The 18927-nt window shown below is 27.6% G+C and overlaps 1 protein-coding gene across 1 annotated transcript; it reads right to left on the reverse strand.

Annotated features, from left to right (window-relative positions):
- Positions 1 to 1749: 1749 nt before the first annotated feature.
- LOC129960401 (protein OSCP1-like) lies at positions 1750 to 18701 on the reverse strand. Its single transcript, XM_056073820.1, has 10 exons — positions 18428 to 18701; positions 17016 to 17170; positions 16702 to 16869; positions 16515 to 16595; positions 9926 to 10017; positions 5619 to 5741; positions 4823 to 4895; positions 4594 to 4715; positions 4432 to 4489; positions 1750 to 2031 (listed from the first exon to the last, which is right to left on the reverse strand). The coding sequence occupies exons 1-10, from the start codon at positions 18537 to 18539 to the stop codon at positions 1918 to 1920; spliced, it is 1098 nt and encodes a 365-aa protein (XP_055929795.1). The 5' UTR covers positions 18540 to 18701; the 3' UTR covers positions 1750 to 1917.
- Between the last annotated feature and the right edge of the window lie 226 nt (positions 18702 to 18927).

The following is an 18927-nucleotide window of genomic DNA, read 5'->3' on the forward strand; positions in this document are numbered from 1 at the left end:
AATACATATTAAAAAAGAAAATAATATAAAAATACGTATCCGTAGAAATGACTTGTTTTTATAATGGTTTAAAGTGACTTTCTCAAAACACTGGTACCATTGATTTATTCAAATAAAGTATGAGTTTAGCTTGTTCTAAACCTTTTAAATACGGTTTTTCCAAGTAAAATTTTCTTGATTGTTATAGTTAAAGTACATGCGATTCTCATATTGCAAATTTAAAATGAGTCAATATTTATGCACTGCTATAGATTTGCACATCAGTAATTATTTTTAAAAATGCAATTGATTGCAATCATATGTCTTAGTGTTCAGACTTCCAGCACCCTTGAATTAGCTTGAAGTGGTTCTACTAATATTCTTTTTTCATTCTTATGAACAGTATTGAAAATCTAGATTCTATTTTTCAGATTTTGTTTCTGCCACATGTTTTACACATTAAACTATGTAAACATTTTATGGCAAGAAACTGAAAAGTAAAGTAATAGCCACTTTCATTTTCATTAACAAATAAACTGAAATAAAAATAATATGCTAACATAGACAGGTAGTTCTTAATTTCGTCATCAAGAACTATTCAGTGTAACTGAAAATATGGGGAAAACTAGAGCGTGATCTAATTATAGTTTTCTGATATTAAGTCTTACAGCTATTTTGAAAATTAATCTCTTGCAAATGAATTTGGAGATATAGAATATATCCCATTTTATTACATTAGTTCTTATTAGTTCTAAGAATACATATAAACATATCGTAATTGGTACCACTTCCCAAATATAAAGTTCAGTTATAACCCGCCTTATAAATAATATATATCGAAATTACCATTTATTTTTAATTTTAGAATAAAAAGTTTACAAAAAAAAATAAGACTAGAAAAGAACAGAAAATCCGACGTTAAAATAATTAAAAACTCAAAAGTTAGACAAATTATGAGATATTTTCTCTCTTCTTCATCTTTAAAAAAATTATTTTTATTATTTTGGACATTTTTTAATCATTGGCGAATAAATTAAAAATTACTCATTTTATTTTAATAATAAAATTACATTTTTCTTTAGTTTTAATATTACAATGCTTCATAATTAGAAGTTTTCCCTTATGCTATATGACGCGAATATATTGCTTTGGAGAAATGAAGGGTAAATATTAAATTAAATTTCGAAATTCAAGAATAAGCAATGTAAATTTAGCAGTCAGAACACCCCTGAACCTCACACACACACACAAACAGCATGTTAACATATTGATTATTTAATATTCTTCGCTTTCATTTTGATGTGTAAGAGCTCAAGTATGCGAGAAACTCATATTCTTAATATTACTTCATATTGTCATTATTAATAAGCACTGAAATATACTTATTGCATTAAAGTCTAAAGCAACTACAGTTCAACGATTAAGTAAAATATATTCAGTTATGTGCACATGCACATCAGTATTTTTTATGCCTTTACATTTATTTTAAAGGAAGCACTTGTACTTTACTTTTACATAATGCTTATCATAAAAATGTTCTGTAGATTTAGTAACCACTCAAACAGCTATTCTAAGACTAATTTAAATATTTCCAAAGATAAATTATTAAAAAATTTCATTTATATTAGTCATTTACAAAAAGAAATTTTAGTGTGTAATCATAAATTTTAAAATGTATAAAAAAACTGCTTATCATTTAAAATTTGATTAAATATAACTTTTAAATAATAATAATAAGCATGTAATTAATAAAAAGCAATCAGACCTTCAGAAGTATATCTTTCATATTTTATTCAAATTTACATATAACTTGTGTTGCATAACAATTTAAACAAAACAAAACAAAAACATTTTCATAAAAACAATTATCACAGTGCATATGTGTTTAATAACTCCGTGAATGAGAATGAAATCTCATAATGCATTTGTGTACTAAAACTATATTGTGTTGCTTTCTGCTATATCTAAAAGTTCCAAAATATCATTTCTTTCCCTTTTTTCTTCTGTAAGTAGGAACTCATTTGAAATTCGCCCCAGTTCATCTTGACCAACCTGTAATAAAGGAAATATTTCAGCTTTCATAGAAATTGATTAAATATACTTTTACAATTAGTTGGTGCTAAAAATAATTAGAGATATTAAATTAAGAATGCGTTATCATTATATTTTGTAAAGTTTTATTATTTTTTTAGTTTAAATTAAAGGGCAAGTTGTTACATCATAAAAATTAATTAATGCGCAATATATAAATTAAAATGTTGCCTTGCAAGAAGGATTTATTCTAATAAAAATTACTCTGGCTGTCATATTCTCCCAAGTCGCTCAATTTATCATGATTTAATAAGAAATACATCATATTATAAATAAAATCGCCTCTGCGCCGTTTTCTCAAAAATGTATGCAATATTTTGAGTCAAACGAATTATTTTAATCATGTACAGCAACTTCAATTGCATAACCAAACTAAACATTTGGAAATGTTTCAACAAATCTTTGACTTGAAAAATATGCTTTTATGCTAACATTATTTCAAAATTAAAACAGTAAAATATATGGAAAAAGAGGAAAAGTTTGCAACGAATTTCATTCAGTTGTAAATCGAACTAAATGGAAATGTTTTTTGGATTCTTGAATTCTCTGATATAGAATGTTCCTTAATGCTTTGATAATCTATTCAACATTGTATGGTTTTCTAACAATTTTTTGTGCCTTAAAGATTATATACATTTATTTTTTTTATTCAATTTGTTTTTTAAAGCAATTCATTTTAAAATAATATTTATATCTGAAAGATTCTTTTTTGTTTAGACAAATTTAAATTCGTTAGATATGTGATATACATTTCAACACGGTTATTTCAATAAATTTATTCTCTAGTTTTAACACTTTTTAATACGTTAATTTTTCGAACAGCCGTGGTATTTTTAATTTCTTATTTAATACATTGTTCCAAACGAATTACCTTCAAACCCACTTTATGTTAAGTGTAAAGGTAGCATTTTGCCACCTTTTAATATTTGTAATGCTCCTTTGATTTAGTTCATGAATTATGAATTTACAGCTTATATTTTTCTTTTATTGAACTGAACCTCATTTTTTTACTAACAACATATGAATTTATTTAAAAATGCAAGACATTCTTAACAAATCATGACAAATTACTCTGTTAGCCAATTGTAATAGAATCTTCCAGCTTGAGTTCCTAACTTATTTCTAAATTATTATATTCTGAACTCATACAATGTAAGAAATATTTGTGCAAACATGTTGTGAGGTGTTATGCACATATATCACCAGTGTTTATGTTGTTTAAAGTCTGAATTAATTTGTATGTAAATAGAAGCAATTATTTTGTGATATTTTATTTCATTTTATGATAGTTAAAACTGCATCATTCCAATTAAAGCTTTTATCATTTGATAATTTAAATATTGAGGTATATATATATGTGTGTGTGTGTGTTTGTGTGTGTTCACAAAATAATTGCTTCAGTTATACTAGAATCTTCAAGAATTTTTACGATAGAACCAATAGGAGTTGAGATATACTTGATTACTCGAGAAAATTCTCTGCCCTGCTTCAGAAACTATAAGGGGCTGGCAGTCCAAGCCGAAGGCAGTCGTGTATTTCATATAGAGTCGTATAGCAAGTGAACAGTGAATTAGTTGGATCAGTCCAGCGAAACGTTGAGTGGAGCTCAAGCAATTGGTGTATTGAGCTGTGTGCCGAATCTTGGAATTTATTATAGAAACAACATCGAGTCGTGTGTGGAGTAGTAGTCGTATTGTTGTAAGTCGGCAGTTGGATACAGCTAAAGTGAGGAAACAATGGAGAATAGCAGGCGTTTGGAGAGACCGTAAAGAATAGCTACGTAGATTTTTTCCTACCGATGAATTTTGTCTCACCGCTTTGTGTACTCTGGTTGTTGTTTACTACCAATTATTATTTGTTCTAAGTGTGATCAAGTATATTTCTTGTGTACGCCTTGGCTGTGTCTGTCGTCTGTGTATTTGTACCATTGTGTAAATAAACGTCCTCTTTTGTTATTGAGGCCTGCTTACTGTTTTACACTATACACCTACTACAAAGCGAACCCGTCGTCGAATTTTAGCGAAATTTTATTTGTCCGTAAAATTTGGTGGTAGTGGTGGGGTTAACGGACTTTGTGGAGGAATTTCTATAACGATATATTAGAAATAGTTTTACATGAAGAGATATAATGCATTTCTATTTTCTACACATTCTTTTTTTACAATCTGTGAACACACGCTATTCCTTTCATCAGCTTTAATCTATTTTCAATATTAGATTGATGTACTAACAGTAAAATGTCCAATAATCTTTCATTCTTTAGATTATATATATTTTGAAATTGTTGAAATAAAGTACTTAATTTTTAAAAAGTGCATTCCAGAGCTAAAAATTATTATTAAATGCTAACTTATTTCTTACCTGAGATGCATTAATATTGACAACAGAGCAGTTATCTTTGATATCATTTCCATAATACCTTTAAAAGAAATATTTTTTAAAAAAATTTCATTAAAGATAATGCAAACCAATAAAAAAAATGTTAATAATAAAAAAATGTTAAAATAAGAAAATAATGTTTACTGTTCTTCCTTGTCATCATTTGCAGAAAGCTTAATTTCAGGAACAAAATCAGACTGATTACATTTTCCAATGAGACGACCCAAAAGTGTAATTTCTTCTAAAGCTTGACAATTTTCGTTTTCCTAATAGAAATGAAATAACAAAATGTAGTAGGGAAATTAATAAAATGCTAAGAAAAATTATGAAGTTATTTGAAGTTACAGCAGAATATGGTGAAAATATAACATACCAAAGAATGATCTGCAGTTATCTTGGCAGAAGAAACTGAATCTTTGGATTGCAATGAATTGGGCTGTACATATCTAAAAAATTTTACAAAGCATATATTTTAATAAATGCACATCCATTAAAATAAATATATAAAATTTATATCGAAAGTGACATGATCCTTTATTCTTATTAAGCTCTCTCAATGAATTCTGAACAGTTTAAGATACTGATTAATTTCAAAATTCTATATTATTTAAAACATTTTTTCCCCTTAAGAAGACAATTATTTTTATTGATTGTTATATTTAGCTGTAAATCATATAGCTAACACTTGTTAACTAAAAATTGATTTCTTGTCATGTGTATTTTCCTATTGCACATCGCAAAGGAAAATGATATAAAAATACATATCTAAAGGAACATTTTGTTTCTATAGTGGCTTTAAATATGTTTCTCAAAAAAAAAAAAATGTTATTTATGGTAATTGTTTCATACAGATAAAGTATGAGTTTATCTTTCTCAAAATCTTTTTGAACACGATGCTTTCCATGTAAAATTATCTTGATCGTTATAGTTAAGATACATGTGATCTTTCATGTTCTAAATTTAAAATGGATCAAAATTTATTTATGTTCAATATTTACAAGATCTTAACAATTTGTAAAATTCAAGTGCAAAAAAAAAATATTTACTTTCTTAAAATAGTAATCTTTTTTATAGCCTTAATTTGAAGAAATCTTCAAAAAGACATAATATAAAAGTGACTGTAAAAAGCACATACATGTTTAATTGACATTTCATAAAATAATACATACATGTTTTTCCCAAGTTCTATGCCTCTATCCCCATCAATTTCAAGTCTCCTATACGACAATAACTCTTGTATTGGATCTTTGATTTGCGACACTGGAGAATTCGCATTATTTTTTAAATTGTTTCTATGAAAGAAAAAATGTTATTGGATTAAAAACAATGCAGATAAAAAAAATGAATATATGGTTGAAATTTCTAACATTTTCTCCAACATTTAATTTTTAATCAATTTTTTACAATTTAAATATCACTATCCCTTATTCATCTGTTGCATCTAAATTTTCAAGCACACAGTGTCTTAAGTACGTTATAGAATTTCGTACATTTATTTTTAAATCTTTAAGCAATAATTCAAAATTCAAAAATTTATTTTTCAGAAAGTATATTTAAGTTATTCTTTTTCATTTATATTGTAATATTTAGAAGAAACGCTTCTATTTTATATCATCATAAAAAGTACAAAATTTTTCAAAAACAAAGCACAACTTTTCTTTTTAACATTATGCTTTGAATTAAGAGTACTGGGACTTACAAGTTAATTCAAACTTGCTTTCAAAGCATTTTACAAAAATTTATGTTCTCGTTTCTAAACTTTATTTAGATTTATTTCTATTTTATTTAGATTTTCAGATCTGAAAATTTTTTTTACTTCGCCTCACTTCTTCAGTTAAGTATTTATTTTTAATTTTTCAAATAAAAACATAACTAAGTAGCAATCACTATATATTAAGGATTTTTTTCTCACTAAAAGAAATTACATTTCATGAAATGAATTTATCTCGGTATTCGGAATACTTGTCTGTACCTACACGTTTGAAACTACAGATCTCAAAAATTAACTCCTTAAACTGTAATGACGAGTCCAACTCGCCATGAACTTTCTTGAGCAAACTGACAATAACGAGCTGTACTTACCAAAAATTAAGAGAGTCGATACCTTTTCTGAAAAGTTTTATTTATGTAAAAAAAAAAAAAAAAAAAAAAAAAAGAACTGATTAATTTGATGAACAAATTTCACGACTCTTCAAATGCCTAGGTATGATTAATGAGTAATTATTAAAAAAAATAAGGAGTTGTGAATACTATTGCAAATTCTTTTTTCAGTTATAGCAAATATGTAATGTAAACCTGTCCTGATGTCTGACATTTGATTTCGGAATTATAGCATGTTTAAGACATGTTTGGGAATAGGGCATGTTGAATTTGACATTATGGATCAAAAGTTCTCATGTTTGTATGCTTTTCGTGTACCCGGCATTCAAGTCGGGTTAATTTAATAATGATGTTTTCATTAAAATTGTCCGTTTTTATAAAACCTAGATATTCTATTTGATTTACTAGATCAAAGACCCGTTTAAACATTAAAATGTCTTGCAACAAGAAAATTGTAAGGTAAATTACATTACCGTAAACTAAGACAATATTGCTATATTTCTCTTTTCTTTCAACTGCTTTGTAAACTAGTAATGTATAAAAATATCTCAAAACCGTCATAAACTATTTATCTCAATCGCTAATTTTTCCTTCTGTATAGAAAAGCGACAATTTAAGTAAATATTATACCTATATTAAAAATATTAAAAATAGCGTTGGCAAAGTTATCTTGGAAAAGGAGCAACTTTGCCAACTATGTTAAACCAGTTGAAATCTCTCAAAGGCATAAGATAAAATTTAAAAAATTTTTAAATAATGAAAACATTTTTCACACTAATATTAACTCTTTATTGTAAAAAAAGATATACAAAAAAAAAATACAAAAAACTGGAATGGTTATACTTCGGAAACCTTAAAGTCTAAAAAAAAAAAAATGTTTATAATTTTACCAGAAAAGATAAATAGTCCACGGTTTTCGTTTTAAGGAAGGTCGATTGTGTAAACGATCATTTGTTCATTCAGTAAAACTTCATCATGCACGTTTGGGAAGTAAAAGGTTTTCCTTCTACCGTTCCTACAAAGATATTTTACTTCGAACTCCCCGTCTCCCAACAATTGAATGAGTTCATCAACAAGATGTTTGACACTCTTTTCCTCCCGATATTTTACCATAACAAACATTCCAAACTTTAATTTTGAAGAACCATACTATCACTTTTCTGAATCACGTTGACATTCAGCATTTTCATCATTAAAAAAAAAAAAAAAAGGCACAATTAGATTAATCGTTGAAGCAATGGTCATTTCTCTCATTGTTCTTCCATTTACGAACTCCTAGCTCCCAATTTTATTTGCTGTAGAAGTAGGGGAATTTTCTTTTCCCAACAACTGTAAAAGTGCAGAATCTGCATCTACAAAGAGTTTCAGAAATCTGTCACGGACAGCATCGATAAGTAATTCCCCAGTATGCACAAGTAAGGACTTGGTTAAAGATCTCATTTTCCTTATCAATGCTCAATAGAATTTGGTGTCTTGGTTTTTTTTTTTTTTTTAATTGGAACACTTAACTTTTATTCCCAATGATTCTTCGAAGGATATAATAACTTTCAAATACTTTTCTCCACTGGTTATTTCCTTATTAACCACAGTAGAGACAGCAGATCTCAACGTACATCATGATAGTTTCGATACCTTCTGAACTTGGTCCTAATGCGCTTTTGCATCAGAAATACTAATAAAATAAACAAGGAAAATACCTGATCTGAAAAAAGTATACAGGAATTTGATAAAAAGACCAAATTTTAGATTTGCAAAGTTCCATTTTTAACTAGATTTCTGTTGCAAATTTGTCAAGTTATATTATTACACCGAAGTGTAATAAAATTCAAATATAAAAGTGATTTTGAAGTGGGATTATATACTGTTTTAAGCAAAACAAATAGTTTCTATTTACGTTTGAATGAATAGGCTGTTCGAATCACTTGAACACACAAAACACTTGTTCAACAAGTTGGTCATACGCTTTGATTAAAAATAATGAACAAATGAGAGGTTAAAACATGTAAAAAGTTTATCATAAAATATCTTCTCTATGCGATGAAATCATTGGCACCTTCATTCCTTTATTTAGTAACTTAGTAGGGAGTGAAGCATAATTTTTCAGTTCAAAAATTGGCTAAGTTGTTCAAATTTATGGTATGCTTATAAATCGATCTATTTGGAATTTTCATAGGCCATTTATATTATTAAAGATAAGGCAAATTAGAATTAATATTAGATAGATATTTTAAGTGCATTCACTTAATTAAACCTGTACAATATAGAAATCAAATATGAAAATCATTATCAACAATATTGAATTTAATATATTTACTCGAAATCCTAATTAGTGTATTAATTTCATCAACCATTTTCCAAAAATTAATGACACTGAAATACAATAAAATTCTACAAAGTTTTTAAATGTATTTTTATGAAGTTAATTACAGAATATAAGATCAGAAGAAAGTTTAAAAAAATATTTGCCATATAAATATAGAAAAAAAATTATAAAATCACTTCTGATAAGCATTCGTTTTTTCCCTTCCGTATCAAAATCAAAAATAAATAAATAAAATTTTTAAAAAATGTCCATTATTTATTTGGACATTATTTAATAATTGCAGGCCCTCCAATTATTTATTACTTCGAATGACGAAGCACTTTACGCAGGTGCAGCTAGGGACGCGGGAAGCATCAATATAGCTTGGCATGATGCCTTTTCGTAGAAGTTTCACCTGCTACTGGCATGTTCTTTCTTTTTTATTTTAATGATTTTTGGTTGCAGTGTTCTTTTATAGTTTATATTATGTTATTGTAATTTTCGCTTAAATTGGAAGTTATAATTTATTGTTTTATTTTTGTGAAAACTGGTTTATCTCTAAGGCCTCAACTTCAGGGGTTTTTCGGGTCATGAGGGGTCAATATTGTTGGACGAAAATCAGACCCCTCACAGAAAAAAAAATCCCTTGTTTGAATCCCTGCCTGAGGGTGATCCGTGAGAAAGTTTTCCAACCGGATTCATAATTTCTTTTTTGATTCTTTTTGCTTATATTAATTTAATATTCTTACCAATTTGGTTAAGTTCATCTGTGTTTTAGTAGTAGCAGCATTAGCGCTCTCTAAATACAATTCTATCTTTTTTTAGTTTGATTCAGAATTAATTTTTTAGTTTTTTTAGTTTGTTTCAGAAACAAATTTTAATTGATATTTCATAATGTTCATATTTTTGATTATTTCCTATTCCAATTTTTTAAAATTATTATTCCATTATTTATTTCATATTTTTATTCATTTTTTCCGCCCTTCTTCAAAGTACATTCGGTAAACTGTTTATCATGACGATAAACTGATAATGAATGCTTCGTAACTTTCTAAATTTAAGCTTTTAACATACTTTGCATAGTCCACATTCGGCATCTGTTTGTTTCGACAGGGAGTAATCTCGCCAGATGGTAACTGAAGACCAAGCCTCATCAGCACAGAAACCTAAGGTAAAAGAAGTAGAATAATTTAAAAATACTTTTGTTTTTAGTCAGTAATTTTACTGCCCTTTTTCCTGTGCCTGCATTAGCTGATTAAAAAGGCAGAAATCAATACGTTATTTTAATAACAAGCAAATTGCCTTCCACTCTTCATGCTGTTTGCTCAATCTTCCTTTAACATTTGCACAAAGAATTTGCTATCCTCACGGTTATATGATAAGCGTATGATAGATTAAACTTCCATTAAAGAGTTAAATAATGATCTAAATAGTTTTTGCACCTTTTTTTAATATTTCATAAATTAATGAACTTTAATGAACAAATGAACAAAGTAATTATTTTATTTTAATAATAAAGCAGCATTTTTTAAGCATTACTACGTTTCATAAATACATGTTTTTCCTTAGCTTACGTTAAACGAACAATATATTTATGCATTAAAATCTTTAATATAAATTATAGCTTAACTTGATCGATTAAAACACTTTCAGTCATGCGCACAAGCGCTTTGGCATTTTCTATGCTGTTATATATTATTAGAATTTAATAAATGTCAACATGATTCAACAAAAATCCTAATACTATATATATTTTGTGGAAAATTAGTTATCAAAAGCTTATTGATAGGAACTTCAAATAAAATATGTGTTTTCTGATCAGCTAAAAATTATTTAGCAGAATAATAGATTATTATATATTACAAAATAATTTTGTGCAAGGAAGGATAGGCGCAAAAAATGTATATGCATTAGAAGAAAGAAACACAGTTATATACATAAGATTTTATACAACCTATGAAAATAATTTTAACATCTATATTTTTAATTTGAGAACAGATTGATTAATGTACAAGTTTAGCAACCATTTTGAATTTATATGTGGAACAATTAAGAAATAATGCTAATCAAGAAGAAAGACTTAGCAATTAAAAATAAAAATGCAGCACTGATTAATACTCAAACGATAAAAAAAGGACTCATTAACTGAGATTTGCACAGTAAAGTACCATATCTGGTGCTCTACAGTTAAAGACAACTGAAGTTAACAATAAGAATAAAAGGCACTAAATGTGTTATGAACACCACTTAAATTTGCCTGAATAGATTTTATAACTGTTTAAAAGTAATAGATATAATTGAATAGAAATTTGTATTAAAAAACAGCAGATATTTTGTGCGATAAAACTATATTGTTATGAATTTATAATACTGCTTCCCCACCATACTTGAGAGATTTATATGACCTATGAAAATAATTTTAACAACTAATTTTTATTGAATTTTTATTTGAGAATAGATTGACTAAGATACAAGTTTAGCATCCATTTTGAAGCTATATGTAGGGCAATTAAGAAATAAAGATAATTACGATTAATGATTTAGCAATTAAAAATAAAAATGCAGCTTTGGTTAATACTTAAACCATAGGAAAAAGATGCGCACAAATGCAGAACACACACACACACACACACACAAAAAAAAAAAAAAAAAAAAAGATGCACCACATAAGATTTGCACAGCAAAGTGCCGATATCAGATGCTTTACAGTTACAGACAACTGAAGATTATAGATAAAAGCATTAAGTGTGTTATTACCACCACTTAACCCTTTCTAGGGCCGTGGGAAGTATGCTTCCCACCAAATTTATCAATCTTTGCATGAAATTATGTTGGTTGGCATAAGTTCTGACAAATTTTTTTAGTAAGTCAGAAACTTAACTTAGATGCTTCAGTTCTTTATCTCAGACAAAATGATGTGTCTTGATTTGTTACTTAATTATTAATTAACCAAATTAATTAATTAATCAAATTAATTAATTAACCAAATTAAATTTATCTAATAAGCTAAATGAATCCCTTCTCTTATTCTAATTTCAAGCCTAAAAATATTTTAACATAATATGACTAGAAAAAAATGGCCCTTTAAAGGGTTAAATACGTCTGAATAAAACTTTAACCTGGTTAAAAGTAATAGGTATAATTGAATACAATTTAGTGTTAAAAAATAGCATTCGATATTCTGAGCGATAAAACTATATTGTTATGAATTTACATTACCGCTTCCCCGCCACATTTGTGTTATCGCTGGAAACAGACATTTATAGGTACTCATGATGGATGTTATACTCTGTTTCACCCTAACTTGGCAGTATTGTAAAAGGCAGAAAATGTGACGCTCCGCGTTGGGAAAGAGTTCCCCATCAATTCCGACTTTAAAATACTTAAAATGCGCGGAAATTTATCAAATAATATCATAAATTACATAAATCCTTTTTTTATCAGTATGTATTTAAAATTATTCTCAAGTTAGAAGTGCTTATCTGTTAAGTATTTTGTAAATAAAGCGAACGAATAAAACTAAAAGATTCCACTTTGGCTAGAACCGGTCTTCAAGGTCAAATATTTGGCGCGCTTTTCTTTTACGTCTCCGCCAACTCAGTTTCATTCAGTTCGCAACCGTTATCATCTTTCCTACTTTTTTATTCTCGCTTTTTTACCAGCTGATATTTTTGATACTGTTAATCACATTAGTAGTTATTAGTTTTCATTGTTGAATATTTATTCGATTCGTCATTTTATTCACTTCTAAAATGTCTGAAAAAGAGAAAGTGTTATCACCGACTACGCTGTGCACACCTTCAAGACGAGTAAAACCAACAAAAAGTGCAGCATGCAGAAACATATTAAATGTTTATTCTCGACTCCGAGAAAACCCTCAAGATTCTATCAATCAAATCGTCGATAAAGTTTCGCACCTTACAGGTGTTTCGCAATGAACAGTTTTCCTTTTGAAAAAAGAAATAAAGGCATCCAGTCCTTTAAGTATCCCTGGAAAGAAGCGACCTGGCTCAGTAGGTAAACATTCAGGTCTTGTAAAATATGATAATTTTACATTATCCTGTATTTGACGAAAAATCCATGCATTTTTTAGTAGAAATGAGATCCCAACATTAGATAAAGTTTTAAAAGATGTGAACGATGATACAAATATCTTTTCGAAAAACATTAGCCGAACTAAGCTTTACAGAATATTGAAAGATTTAGGGTTTTCTTTTGAGAAACGATGAAACGAAATGAAATAACATTAATGATTTATTAAAATAATGTATCAATAATATTGAAAAAATGATGAAAATAAGGAAACAATTAATTATCCGATAAAGTGATAATATAATAAAGAAAATAAATATTTACTATTTCGCGAAAAATTTGCGAGATAAAGTTTCGCCAGCGATCTGCATTTCTAGTAACTTCGTACTTTAAAGTAACCCAGTTCCCCTGACAACGACTGCGATTCGGCTTGCCTAGAATATACACTACTGCCAAGTTAGGGTGAAACAGAGTATAGTTAATGACCTCCAATCTCGGCGAAGACAAAAATGAAGAATAATGGGACTTATTTTTATTAGGTACCAAGAAGATCCTTCTAATGATTCTATCTAATATGACGTCCTGTAGAAAACCTATATAAATTTAATAGGCTGAAATGAAATGATTATCTCGTTAGAATATTGGTCGCAAAGCGAATTTTCGTATTGTTTACGCTGAGCGCTATAAATATTTTCTAATTAGAGATTTGCTTGACTTGCAATTCTGTTTCTGGCTTCATAAACAAGCTTTTTTTTACTTAGTTTAAATATCTTCCATTTTAGGACTCTTTGTCACTGCAACAATAGGGCATGTCTAGGTACTATATAAAAGAATTCACTGTATCGTGTCAAGGTAGAATACTTCCGCCTATCTAGGTAGAGTGTTATGTAAAAGAATTCTCTATATCATCCTCCGCAAAATAAAATGGTGTAAAAGTAAATTTAGTTTAAATCCACCCTCCTGTACTCCTTCATATTGCGATGGATGTCAAGTCCTAATACCATAAAACAAGATAGTCCAGTATAAGCTGACACCAGAAAGTAAGTTTCAGCAAAGATTAATCTCCCCCCCCCCAAAAAAAAATATCGCCAAAAATGGCATGTTCGTCACTGATATGTGATTAAGCCAAAATTTCATCAATCCAAGCCGATTGAATAGATTACTTCTAATCGGGTCCAATGTTAGTATGCAATCTGCTCTTGATTCGATTCTGTAATAGGAAAGAGTAGGCAGTATATGTGGTTTGAGCCCTATTACAAGAGGCTCAAAACTATTAAGAATTTTAAAAAGGGCTATCTCCCACCACCTCCTTAGCTCAGAATCCTTTGTAAAAAGGGTTCTAATAAAATCTGGCATCAAAAATTGCATACACCCTTTTTTACAGAATGATCTTAAGTCCTAGTAAGATTAACCATCTAGATATTTTTTTAATTCAAATTCATTTTCTGGCCATAATTAGAAAAAAAAAAAAAAAAAAAGATCAACATGCTATACAGCCAATTACATAAAAAATAAGATAACATTGGTAAAGTGATCCCATTTAAAAATTTATATATAAAAAATAAGCCAAAGAAATTTTCATTCCGCATTGTTTTTCTTTTATAAGAGTATGCTGGATTCTTTTAATTCACAGTAAATTTGAAAGCGTGCATAGAAATTGAGGGAGACTCCAGTCCAAATACACTAGAAACAAAGCAGCTAACTAATATTATTTCCAAATAGGCCCGTGTCTCCTAAGGTCGTCCCTGTGGAGAACGGTATGCGATTAATACGCACGCACCAATCTTTGATACAAAAGTTTTTGCACTCTGAACGTTGACATTCAACTTTAAAATTGACGAGCTTTTCGGTTAACTTTTCCACTTTAATACACTGGTAGTGGAGTTAATTCAATTTGAAATTTCGAGGTGACCTTTTTCTACCAGAAATCACCGGTTCTTTACTACATGATGAGATAAGTTATTGTCAAGTTTAAATTCGAAAGCAGATTATTCGTTTCATTGTATTTAAATTTTATCTAAATAAAACGGGTTAAAAACGCGAGTTTTTGATAAATTTCCTATTTTGTTTCATTTAAAATTTTATTCTGAATCTCGCGAAACATTAGTAACTTTTGCCCCGTAAGAAAAAACAAATACCAAAAATATATTTTAAAATTATATATATATATATATATATATATATATATATATATATATATATATATATATATATATATATATATATATATATATATATATATATATATATATATTTTAAACTCTTAATTTGATCCAAATTAATTTCCAAAACTTTATCTTAATTTAGCCGACAGGATTCGAAATTCATTACATATTATTTTTTTTAAATTTTATAAAATCTGACTCAACAAAGTTCTTAAATTAGAAATAAAGTATTAACTTATTAAATAAAATATAATATGTAATGAATTTCGAATCCTGTCGACTAAATAATATGTAATATTTCGTTTTAATATCCATTTCGGGAAAGCATTTTATTTACAAGAAGGCGAAGCGCATCACAAAAGCAGAAGTAGAATTTCAGCTACGTGGAGAATCTATCTGAAGAAGCTATGCCATGATCTGAAGACGCTAACCCGGCAAGTGCCAGCACGGAATCATCTTCAGATTACCGGCGAATCAAGGAGCCGTACCGTAACATCAAATTGCCTCTCATTCCTACTGCCTATTCATTACATATTATATTTTATTTAATAATTTAATACTTTATTTCTAATTTAAGAACTTTGTTGAGTCAGATTTTATAAAATTTAAGAAAAATAATATGTAATGAATTTCGAATCCTGTCGGCTAAATTAAGATAAAGTTTTGGAAATTAATTTGGATCAAATTAAGAGTTAAAAATATCATTACGTATATTTATATATATATACACACACACAAACCAAGAGCAAATCTTTTTACAAGTGCATAAAGTTGCGGGTAAATACACATTCGTCAGCAGCAAAAACCCAACTGTTATAAAAAAAAATATATCCACTTAATTTTCACAACAAACTATGTCTGTGAAGCAGTCTCTATCGATCAAGACTTAAGATTTATTAAGAAATTTATGATAAATTTTCAGATATGAATTCAGAGAACTGCCCCATGACTACTGTCATACAACAAACGCATGCATATTTTAATAAATCTAAAAGAAAAAGGAGAAGTGGGGAGGCGGGGGGGGGGGAGACTGGTAGAAGCCAGAATATGCCAAAAATAAAAAGAAAATTTCTATGTAATGGATGGTAATACTGATAGCAATTTGCTTTCAGTATCGTTTTAAAGAGCTGGTAAACCCAAGGAAATAATTTCATGCAGTCATAGTAATAATAAAAAAAGAAACTTGAATCCAGAACATTTTAAACATTAAATCATGCAAAGAGAAAAATATTTTGTACTTAAAAAGTCATACATGTAACTACTTTTTTTCTATTCCAAATACTTCTAATAAATCTCCGCACCCTACATTAATATAATATGCATTTTGACTTTGATTTCAAATATGGAAATAATTTTCAAATATGGAAATAATTTTCAATTATTTTCATTTTTTCGAAAGCATTAATCTAAATCTATATAAGAAAAAAGCAAGAAAAATTCATTAAAACTACAATACAAATTCTTACTCTAATGTTCAGATCTTTCAAAAACACCTCAATGCATTTGTACAAGCACTGATAATCTTCATGTGACATATCCTTGTAATTCTGAAAAATCCAATAATTTTTATCATCTCCAGATACATCACTAAATGAAATAATAATAGCATAATGCACAGCATAATGAAAAAAAAATTTTTTTTTAAAGACTCACAGAAATAAGCAGTGAATAAACATTTTCGACTTTTTCCTTTAATTCTGGATATGGTTTTGCACAGTTCTTAATTGCATCCATGTGATTTAAAGTCACAAGTAGTATTTCTTCTGGAATTTCACAATTAACCACTTGATATTTGAAAACCATCAGCATTAAATCATACAGCTACAAAAAGTTTGTTAATATAATTTTATTATTAGTGTAACTTTATTTATTTATAAGTACTTCAATAAAGAAAATAAATCAAAATGCATTTATAAATAATTGTAAATTAAGTGAAATTTAATTGATAAAAAACTGTGAATTTGTACCTTGCTCATGCTGTTGCTGTTTAACCTCATTATAGAAGAATGAACTAATTTTTCAAAAACAGACTGCATTGCTGATCTAGAATACATATGTTGTGGCTCAAATAATTCTTTAATAAACTGATCATTAAGCATTGTACTGATAATATCTTGAATAACTAGGGGGAAAATATAGAAAAAATATTAACAACATCAAACAGACATAAAATTTTATATGTTTAAACTTTGTATGTATTTTTCTTAAATAAAAACAATAGAAATTTTCCCACTATTTTTTTTAATGTGCTATTTAGACCTGAAAGCGAACCTGATCATAAAAACTTAGTGCAGGGAACAACAAATAAAATTTTATTTCTTTTGCACAGGAAAAAAATATGCATTTTTTTTAAAAAACATGAATTAAGGCAAACAAATAAAAAAAAGTAACTTTTAAGTGCATATATAGGCTTATATATTGAATTATTTCAGTTCTTTTTTAAAACCTACATTAGGATTTCTGAATTCAGGTTATATTAATCATTGTGTTTAAATTATCATTGTGTTTAAACATAAGCACAATTGCAGAAATTTAAGCAGTTTAAGGTTTAAAAAGAAAAAAAAAACCTCTTTTAACAAAAAAACATTTTTATTAATTGAATTTTAAAAGAATGGAATTTAGTTTATTTAAAAGAATACATAATAAAAATCACCATTTCATAGCTTTATTATTTTCATATAACTGAAAGAAGGGTCATCAAAAATTGTATCTTATTATTAGATGTTTAATAATTTAATTAATACTGAATCAATGATAAAAATATTTTAAAAACAAAAGCTTTTACTTTTTATAGTTACTTTACTTTAGACTAGTCTTTTAAGGCATTACTTAAATAGAGGAAGAAAAAAAAAAAAAAAAAATCTGAGACGAAATTCTGCTCAAGTACTTAGGTATGATGCTGTATAAACCTTAATACAGGTAAATACCTTATTAATTTTATATTAACTTATGTAAATCGATGGAAGGTTGTACAATTTATTTTGTTATTTTACTTACTAATATGTACTAAGCTTTTAAATAACAAATAATAATTTTTTCCAGAAAACTCTTTGTTAATGGAATGAGTTTCTCACTTTTGTTTTAGGACACAGATAGGAGAAAATGTATTCGAATAATGATTTAAATCTTTAGTTAGTTCTATATGCAGTCAAATAATCATTTAAAAAAAAGTACTTTTTTCCAGGAGTTAATATCAAAGGGTAAACTAATTTTTCATAAGAAAGCATTTGTCATAGAAAAAAAGATGAATATTTACAGATAAATATTTAAAAAGTAATAAAATGCATAATAAAGTATTTATTAATATTATTTCATTATAAGATATTATTTTCAATAAAATAAAATGGGCTTGTGTAAAAGCTAATACTGAATAAATTACCTTTTCTAGACTTGTCCTCTGATATATTTTGAGCTTCAAGTCTTTGCTGAATAACATAAATCATTTCGCCACTCAAATTTATAAATATTATAGGAAGAGCTCTATCAGCCATTATTTTTTGACTTTTTTAAAATTTGTAAGTTATTTTTTAATTAGTAAGTATTATTATAAAAGAAAATGTTATTTATTTGATTTTACGGACGAGTGATATATTTGTTGCATACAAGATATACGTATTTACGCTATTCACTTGCCGTTTATTTATAAACAGAGATTGCTAGGTTACCAAATCTTAATTATGATGCCATTCAAATAGAAATTTCGCAAGAATTTTGTGAAAAAAATGATGAGCTTAAAATTCAGTTCAAAACAACTTTTCATAATGCACCTTTCATTATTCAAACTCAAAAAAGAATCAAACCAGTTTTTCTTTTATAAGCTATCGAATTATTCTCATATGAATTCTTTAACAAAAGAAAGAGAAGGGAGGGTGATTCTTG

This window comes from Argiope bruennichi, chromosome X2 (assembly GCF_947563725.1).
Source record: "Argiope bruennichi chromosome X2, qqArgBrue1.1, whole genome shotgun sequence".
NCBI lineage: Eukaryota > Metazoa > Arthropoda > Arachnida > Araneae > Araneidae > Argiope > Argiope bruennichi.

Excerpts from the sequence above, each read along its gene's own strand:
- LOC129960401 (XM_056073820.1), bottom strand. The coding sequence starts at position 18,539 with ATGGCTGATAGAGCTCTTCCTATAATATTTATAAATTTGAGTGGCGAA. Across the intron at positions 16,870-17,015 it reads ACAGCAACAGCATGAGCAAG|CTGTATGATTTAATGCTGAT; the intron begins GTACAAATTCAC and ends AACTTTTTGTAG. Across the intron at positions 5,742-9,925 it reads CCGAATGTGGACTATGCAAA|AAACAATTTAAAAAATAATG; the intron begins GTATGTTAAAAG and ends TTTCTTTCATAG.